The sequence below is a fragment of the Benincasa hispida genome, chromosome 10 (assembly GCF_027475165.1).
Source record: "Benincasa hispida cultivar pf3 chromosome 10, pf3_genome.v1.1, whole genome shotgun sequence".
Classification (NCBI taxonomy): Eukaryota; Viridiplantae; Streptophyta; class Magnoliopsida; order Cucurbitales; family Cucurbitaceae; genus Benincasa; species Benincasa hispida.
This window is the reverse complement of record NC_143487.1, coordinates 52240558-52249988: the sequence shown is the minus strand read 5'-3', so window position 1 is coordinate 52249988 and position 9431 is coordinate 52240558. Positions and strand designations below refer to the sequence as shown.

General features: G+C 32.8%; 2 protein-coding genes across 2 annotated transcripts; one reads left to right on the top strand and one right to left on the bottom strand.

The window, feature by feature from the left end:
* Nucleotides 1-624: 624 nt before the first annotated feature.
* On the bottom strand, nucleotides 625-2657 carry LOC120089481 (RING/U-box superfamily protein). Its single transcript, XM_039046967.2, has one exon. It carries the CDS (start codon nucleotides 2166-2168, stop codon nucleotides 960-962), a length of 1209 nt encoding a protein of 402 aa, XP_038902895.1. The 5' UTR covers nucleotides 2169-2657; the 3' UTR covers nucleotides 625-959.
* A 4189-nt stretch (nucleotides 2658-6846) lies between these two features.
* Nucleotides 6847-8738, top strand: TOM6 (translocase of the outer mitochondrial membrane 6). The gene is made up of 2 exons (XM_039044925.2): nucleotides 6847-7148; nucleotides 8597-8738. The coding sequence occupies exon 1, from the start codon at nucleotides 6970-6972 to the stop codon at nucleotides 7132-7134; it is 165 nt and encodes a 54-aa protein (XP_038900853.1). The 5' UTR covers nucleotides 6847-6969; the 3' UTR covers nucleotides 7135-7148; nucleotides 8597-8738.
* The last annotated feature ends 693 nt before the right edge of the window (nucleotides 8739-9431 follow it).

Genomic DNA, 9431 nt, shown 5'->3' with positions numbered 1-9431 from the left:
CTAGTTCATGTACAAAAATTATAAATAATATATAAATCCAGTCAAAATTAACAACTTGCCTATATGACTATCCTACTTAGGATTGTACTATATCATACAAACTCAGTCAAATTAATTTAATAAGCTTTAACCACGAATACATTAAAAAAAACATTTTTAAGAATCCATAATATTATTAAGCCACACTATATATTTTCTTCCTAAAAGATGAAAATTTAATTTCCTCCCTAAAAAATGGGAGAAGTTTAAAAGTTAAATTAAAATTTATTCCTTCCATGTTTCAATTATGTGTTCAATAAATTTATAAAATTTTAAAATATATATAATATTCTTAGATATTCAATTCTATATCTAACAAAATATACTGCCAGACAAATAAAAATTATGAATTTTGTTATACAACCATTAGAAGATTTGTGGTTCGATTCCGCTACCTCAAATATACTAAAAAAATCAATTAACTTTAAAAAATTCCTAACATTTTCGGAATTGATTGAGATGTCTTGGGTACTTTATAAAGTTTAGAACCAATTAGATAAGTTAAATAGTCTAAGGACCAAAATTGTAATTTAGAAAAGTTTAGAGGGACCAATGAGCAAAAATAAAAGAGTGAAGAAGAGGAAGTAAATGGGGAAAATTGGGCATTAAATTGGTTGGAGTGGGGATTTAACCTCATATGAGCAGTGGTTCATCGATTAAAGTTAAGGGAGAGAGAGAGAGAAACTGCGTATTCTCTCTCGTCAATTTTTCATTAAATGCTTCTCCCCACCTCCCATTAATGACCTCTACAAAATTTGCCAGACACCTCGCATTAAAATCTCCCCAAATTTCTCTCTCTCCACCGCCACCGCCGCCGATTCTCTCTCCTCCCTCCGACCTATCTCCCGCCGTCCATTTCTCCCCTCATCATAACCGCACACGTGTCCTCATGTTTTCATGTTTTCCTCTTCTTTTTTCTCTCATCTTCTGTTGAATCTCTCCGGTGATAATAACGCCTCGGGATCTCCGCATCTCAACCGGCTTGATGAGAACGTCGCCGCTCCTCCGCCGGTTACCGACGATCGGAGAAACATAGGACTCGTCATTGACTTACTCCGTCTCGATGAACCTCCGCCTACGCCGTTGGAGAATCTCCAGCTTGATTCCGATAGCGGAAAGAATCCTCCTCTTCGTCTGAAGAACGGCGATTTCATTCCTCTGTAGTATCGGAACGAGAACACTCTCGCTTTTGGTAGAGATCCGAACGGCGACGGACGTTTCATCCAGAAGCTTCCACGACGGTACCGCCACGGAGATGTAGTCGCTGGTTCCAAAATCATTCTCTCCGACGCTAAGCTTCGTTCGAATCCGAATGAATACGATCGCTTCAGTAAGAAATCTCGTCCGTTTATTTGATCGTCCACGGAATTGCTATTCCGTGGTTCATCAACACAGGGAGTAATTTCCGATTCCGTCGCATGATAAGAATCTCGATTAGGAATAGTGCCTTCAACAAGCGGCTCCAATACGATGCTTCGTAAGATCGTATCATCAAGGCTTGGCCGGATTCTAGCCGCCATAACCGGCGTGAATGGAGATTCCGGTCTAAAAACTACCGCGCGACAGAGAGGACAGTTCGCGTGTGATCTAAGCCATACATCAATACAATCAACATGAAACGCGTGAGAACAAATCGGAAGCGTTCTGACGTAATCGTCGTCTTCAAACTCCAGAAGACAAACGGCGCACTCACGGTCACGGCTTTTAGCAGTGTAGACAGAGAGTGGAATCGTCTTGATTACGGATTCGTCAAGACCATACGGAGAGAAAACGTGGAAGCCATCTGTAGGTTCGAAGAAAGGCGAATCGTAAGGGAGTGAATCTAGGTCACCGCCAGATGAGGACGGGAGATAAGATCGGGCGCGTCGACGTCGGCGGCGCCACCGGCGCCATCGACGGCGGTGGAGACGGAGGAGGTGGAGAATGGGAGGGATGAGGTGACGGGAGATTAGGCGAGAGTAAGTGACGATGAGGAAGGCGGTAGCGATGACGACAACCATGGCGATTAGAGGAGGACTGAAGTCAACGGGGAGCTTCGCCGGCTGTAAGGAGGAAGGGGGAGGGAAATTGGCGGCGGAGGCGGCGGTGGAAGGAGAAGGGGAGGGGGAAGGGGAAGGGGCGGTCGGCATGGAAGGTGCAGCAATGGCGGACGGAGTGAGTTTTGTTGCAGAGCGAAGAGGGTTTAATGGAAGAGAAGAGAGAGAGAGAGAGAGAGAGAGGTTTAATGGGATGGTTTGACTCTTTTTGTTAGGTCCTCCATGCGATTTGTCGACGGGGACCTTGGATGAGTGACACGTCACTTTTCACGAATTTAACGCCCCTCGAGTTTTCATCTTCTACGGTCCATCACATTCCAATTTTTCATGTCTATTGCCACCTCACCATCCCCTCCATTTCTTTCTACTGTCTTAAAATCATATGGGAAATTTTTAAAATAGAAAAGTTAGTCAAATTATTTATATAAAATAGTAAAATTTTAATTTTTTTCACTCACTTGATAGATTTTGATATAAGTCTATCGCTCATAGAAGTTTATGAATATTTTTTTTGTTATTTCTGTAAATAGTTTAATATTTTTGTCTAATTTTTCAAATTTCAATGAAATCGCCTACTTCATATAAAATATAATAATCTATCCAGTACTTTCCATGTCACTTAATATTAATATTATTACATCAAAAATTATTTTTCTTATTACATTTTTGTATTCTCTTGTAGAATTGAATATTAATTTTCTACTTGACAATTTTACATAAAATTGTTATATTTAACATATTCTAGTGTAGAAGCACGAGTTGGAGTAGGGAAAATTGCACATGGCTTGCATGTGGTGAATTTTAAGTTGGGTTATGAAGTGACATACATGATATATCATCAAATAACTTTTAATAAGTTAAATCAAAGTTTCAAGAGTGTTGTAAGTAGCAAGATCTTAGAGAGTAAGCAAAAGTTGCATTCAAGAAATTAAAATAGGGTATTTATGTGAGATTTGACCTAGGATTTTTCATTTAGAAGGATTCTTGAGTGGGGACCTACATCCTCAATGTGAGCAATTGTGCCAATTATGTTTATTCCTTGGTATTTTTTTTCCCTTTTCTTTTTAGCTTTTGTCAAGTTATTTCCACAACATTTATTAACAATAAAAAAAATCTAAAAGTTGTATTAAGACAAAATTAAAATTTAAAAGAGAACAAATAATTATAAGAACGAAATTGGCAGAAAAGGTATAGAAATAGAAAGTAGTAATATATATATATATATATATATATATTAATAACAAGGATTGAAATTTTTTAACGAGAATTTCTATGATGCTACAGTGATATCATATGATTAAATATGAATGGAATAGTTATATTACAAAAACTAGTCAATTAAATGGAAACTTTTGGCTTAAAAAAGACAATAAATATATTAAGGAGCCACGTGGTAGATGGTGATTGGAGATATTGAGTATAAGTGAGCCACAGAGGAGCAGAAAGTAAAATGTGGTGGCCCACAGAAGAGGGGAGCAGAGATCTTCCATGAAATTTGATGCCAAAAAGCAAAACCCATTCATACGTAAAACAAAATACTACATTATTAATTAAAAAACAAATGAAATATATAAATTTTTAATTTTTTTATAAAGACTAATAAAAGTTTATATAGTCATAAAAAATACGGATAAATTTTTATAAATATTTATCAATCTTTTTTTTTTTAAATTTCTAAAAATAGTTTGTTGGATTGGATTGGTGAAGAAAAGGATAGTATAGAATGGATTTATAACAACCAGTAATATTGGAGACTGTTGAAAGGGCCATGTTTAATTAGAGTGTGGAACATTTTGCTACCTACAAAGTCAAAAAAAAAATGAAAAAACTATTTTTATTTATTGTTCAAAAGCTGATTTTGATGTGAAGCCTACCTTTTTTCATAATGGAGCACTAAAAATATGTTGGACCCAATACAATTCCCTCTCACTAGATATGATTGAATAATAGTAGATAATATAGCAAAAATAAAAGGAAAAAATAACAGAGGAAAAATATGCCTAACCTATTATATAAGTTTTTTTTTTTAAAAAAAAAATAAATTAAGAATTATGAGCGTGTGAATCAATTTATGGGGCGAAGTGAGTTACGTTAATTGACATAACTTTCATCACTAGAATTTGAGGTTTTATTAGACTAAAAAAATCACAACAAATATCAATTTATACCGTTGGATTTTAAGATTTGTATTGATTTAAACCATAAATTAATAGTTGTATCAACTTAAACAATAAACTAATAGTTGTATTAACTTAAACCCTAAACTTTTATAAATGTATCAATTTAACTCTACATTATGTTTTATTTGGATACACTTATGAGAGGTTGGAATTTAAATACATATACTTTTGAAATTTTAAGATTTAAACTGATATATTTATGAAAGTTCGAAGTTCTAATTGAAACGGTTATTATTTTTTAGTTGAAATTGATACAAAATTTAAAATTTAGGGATATGATTGAAAATATAGACGAACAAAGTATATGTAAATGAGCTTGATTTTTAAAATTATTTAAAGTTTTCAATTTGCATGAATATGACAAAGTACAGTGAAGCGTTTTTTTTTCGATCTCTTTCCATCAACCAATGTTTTTATGGATGTAGAGACATGGTTTCATTTTCATTTGATTTTTACCAGACGAAACTTTCCAACTAATAAGAATAATGCTAACTCTTAATTTATTTTATTGTGGATATAAATATGATTTTATAGCTTGTGTTTTTTTATAGGTAAAATATAAAAATATAATTAAAAAAAATAGCTTTTATCTTAAACTTAGCGGATTGTATCAATTTTAACTATGAACTTACAATTTTGTCCATTTTAACTATAAAATTCCAATTTCATACATTTAAATTTCGAATAAGTGTATCAGTTCACATCATTGATTAAGTTTGTCGTTTTTATTATCATTAAAGATGTTTAGCCACGTATTTCTATAAATATATATTTGTTTAATATTTTAAAGAAAATAAAATTATTGAATAAGATTATAGTAGAGTTGTCGGAGTATTTTTCAATATGATGATTTTTTTTCCCACTTCTTATCATCACTATGCTTTTTTTTTCCTCATTTTATTAATGGGGAGGTTTCTAATTTCAAGTTAAGATTCTACTTGGCCTATAGGTTTTTGGTAGAAACAAAACTTAGTCTAAATTTTTCATCAAAGGAGTATTCTCATTCTCGAATTAGTATTACTTTATGTTGTGCTTTATGTTGGTTTTTTTTAATTAATATTTTTGGTCGGTCTTGAGCTCAATTTATCCTTCATCAGTCACCAGTGATTAAATTATCAACACTTAAGATAATCATTAATATTTTATCCACATAATTATGTTCAGATTGACATTAGTTGGTTAAGTTTAGTTATGATAATTGATATAATTTTATTATTTTATCTTATGAAGTTTAAGGGAAAAAATAATGATGAAAAACATATCTAGTTAATAAAATAAATAATTAAATATTAAATTATAAACGAGTCCTTAAACGTTTAAGACTACGTACTATAAAAGGATAGAGACGAGTCTTGTAAGGATCCACACTTAACCAGTGGAAAATCTTGTTTACACGATAAATTAAAGAAACAAGAGGCTTTTCTCGTTGTTGGCTAAATGGGGATGTATACCTCATCCCCACTTATTTAATTCTCTTTTTTCCTTTTTTTTTTTTTTTTTTTCTTTTATATTGTGTGTGTATATATATATGTTTATTTATATATTTATATATGTTAAAATGTTATATTTAAATTGAAGGCTCATATATATGTGACTATGTTTTTGTAATATTTAAATTGAGGAATATGTGTTGTGGTATTGAAATTTAAATATTTAAAAATTATGGTCGTTTATTTTAATCGTAGTTTGGTATATATTATTGTCTTTTTATTAAGAAATATAATTCTTATTTTAATAAATATGATCTTAGAATTGCTCATTTACATGTATACTTTTGGATAAAATTAATTGTATTTTGGCCGAAATTATTACTTACTTCTAAAAAAAAAAAAAGACAAATAATTCTCTCAGGAAACTCGATCCTTGCAAATTTCAAGCAAATAATTAATCATCGATCCATGTGAAATTAAATAAAAATTCTCGTAGGAGCATGGTTTTAATTTAAATGGGGGACAAGGATAGGGATAGAGATGATATGTCATTTCTGGTATTGACCTATGAACGTATTGGTAAAAAGACCATAAATCTTAAAAAGTCTTTAACATATTTTTAAACTTTTAACTTTGTGTCTAAAAAGTTCTCAAACTGTGAAATATCTAATAGATTTGCGACACATCCATTTTTTGTAAAAAAATAATTAATATAATAGATTTAAGATTAAACTTTATGTAAAAAAAAAAAATGAAATGAAAACTTATTAGGTACCAACTATGACATAGAGATACTTCATGTGAGATAGAGAATTTGTATTAGATATCGATACTCTCATACTTCCCATATACATATATGACACTGATTTGGAGTATCTGTTTATGCTCAAACATTTTTTTTTTTTTTTTTTAAGAAAAACCTGTTTATTCAATGTATAGTCGTATCCTAGTTTTTTAGAATTTAACGTATCACGTATCCTATCATATTTATGTCCTGTATCCATATCTGTGTCTATGCTTTATAGGGTATCCACTACCAAATAAAAAGTTTTATTTATTAAATACATTTTAAAAATTGAAGTATAAATAGACAAAATTTAATTTAACCACAAATTAAAAAGAGAGAGAGAGGAAAAAAAAAGCGTGAAAATATAGCGGTGGGGCTGGGCCTTAAACCCACACGATAGCAAATCCCAAATCCGAGTCTAGGGTTTTATCGTCAGACTTTCGATCAATCATTCCAATCTCTCCGTTTGGCTTACACCAAAGAAATCGAAGCGAAAAATGTTTCCAGGAATGTTTATGCGTAAGCCCGACAAGGCCGCTGCTCTCAAGCAGCTCCGATCTCACGTCGCTATGTTCGGCGTCTGGGTTGCTGTAATTCGAGTCACCCCCTATGTTCTTCACTACCTTTCTGACGAGAAAGAAGAACTCAAGCTCGACTTTTAGCTCATTCCCTAAAGGTATTTCCAACTCCATTACCTTGATTCTTCTAGTGGGGTTTTGAAATTTTAGTGTTTTTTGATTGAAACGATACGATTTGTTCGAGTATCACTTGAAATTTATTTATTTATTTTAATTGTGAAATAGATCTGTTCTTGTTCTGTTGTGGGTTAGGTGAACTCTCTGCTTCAATCTTGAATTTTGAGTGAGTTGTTTATACTGCTGAGAAGGGGTTGATTTTGTTTAAATTGCAATGATTTCTTCGGCTTGCCCTTAGCTATGTATAACCGACGATGGGTGTAGGCTTTTATATTCAGGGCTTGAGACCTTGTTCAGCTAACTATATCTGCAGTAATTGGATCAAAATAAGTGATAGTGCTGGGATAGGTCATGTTTGGTGGTTGGTTCGTTAATTGCCATATAGGTTAGAATATGACAACAAACCAAATTTCTGTCTCTCGCTTAATCCTTTTCAAAGGGTCAGCTTGCCCTATATCGATATATTTTTCCAGATATTCTGATAAAATTAAGGATTGGGGAAGATTTCATACTTGATTCTTGTTCAGTGCATTAGAAGTTGTCTGATAAAATGATAGTATCATAGACGATAGAGATACTTGAATGCAATGAACGTTAGGAAAATCTTATACGTATGGACGTGCAAGGGAATATGAGATTGCATTGCATTTGACAATGTTCTTAGGAGGGCCTGTTGATTGCAAAGAGGTGAGAGCTGAGGGAATTTAAATAACTTTTCAGTTGGTAGGTTTTCTGCTTGAAAATGAAATGAAATTATATATAATTGATGTCATCTTCTGATTATTAGGAAATGTAACCACCTCTTTACGCCCTTCTAATATGATTTTATTTCAGGTTTAACCACTCTAAGATTTAGAGGGTTAAATTTAGTCCATATGGTTTTGTAAACTAGAATTTCATCCCTATGGTTTGATAAAACCTTATACATAGTCTTTATGTTTGGATAAAATCTAAGGGTTCAAACCACAGGGATCAAATTCCAACTCTCCCCAAACCATAGGGATCAATCTTAACTGCTTTAATCATTGGTGCTTTTGGTTGCTCCATGTGGTTATGAATTGGAACATTACCCTGTTTAATGTTAATCTTGAAGCCAAAAATTAAGCTAATAGTAATTTGCTTGAATACTCTCTCCCGTTCTCTCCATTCCTCTCTTTAATTTGGTCAACCTTGACTGCTTTTCTGCAAATAGCGACGAGTTTTCCATATTATTTTTTGAGGTTAGCTTTGTTTATTTATATTGCTGGTCTGTATCTCACTATTTGTAGACTGTAAAATGAGGAAGTTTTGTCAATTCATATGTCGTTTATGTAGCTCACTGTTTCTAGAGCATCTGGTTATTGATGACCTCGTTTGCGCTACAAGCATGTGTATTTCAATTTAGATTTGCACAAAACGCTAACCACTAGCTCCTTCATTCTTTATGCAGTTTTTGACTTGAGCATGTGGTGAAGGCTTGTCAAATCACAACTTGTTTTCTTCTATTGATCTCATGAGGAAAAAAAGGAAGGAGACTCGTCATCCTTTTCATTATTTTTTATTTTTACCTTTTCCATTGGATCATAGGCAAATGGTTATTATAGTTTGTGATGAGACATGAAACCGTTCCATTTAAAACTCAGGTTGTTTGTGGGGCAGATAATGCAGGTTGCATTATAGTTAGTTGGTAGAATGTGTTAATGTGAGAGATGACACTGGCCTTTTTATCAGTCAAAGTTAATTTTCTTTTCTATGTTAAACTCCCACCAATGAGAATGAATATATATCCTTCAGTTAGCTTCATAGAGCTAGGTCTAACTAATTGATGTCGGATTTAAGGACACACTTTTGGATGCTAGTTTCTATTTGGTTTATAAAGCTTTAAAAGAGGAATGATTTTAGGCCACGAGGTTTGAGACGTTCTAAAGGGCCAGTTAACTTGCTTGAAAATGATACATTAGTTAAATTAAGTTTGTACTTAGTGTCTGTTTGGTCTTGAGGTTTTAAAAATGACATTCCAGTCTTTGAAGTTTGAAAAATGTTTTTTAATGGTCCCTAGTACTTTAAGTTCATTTAGTAATCAGTAATATTTTTACCATTTCATCATTTTTTTTTCCTGCTTCCTCTCTTTTGCCTCCATCATCGCCATTGTTGGTCAGTCACCTTCGGCCTTCGCTCTTTCTTCATTCCTTCATTGCACTGGCTCCTCCCAAGAATTTCATAAATGGAAACAAATCGTTTGAATAATATGTATTTATTTTGAGATAATTTAGGCTTTTGTTTGG

What these genes read in the sequence shown, in the direction of transcription:
- TOM6 (XM_039044925.2), top strand. Translation starts at nt 6,970, where the DNA reads ATGTTTCCAGGAATGTTTATGCGTAAGCCCGACAAGGCCGCTGCTCTC.
- LOC120089481 (XM_039046967.2), bottom strand. Translation starts at nt 2,168, where the DNA reads ATGCCGACCGCCCCTTCCCCTTCCCCCTCCCCTTCTCCTTCCACCGCC.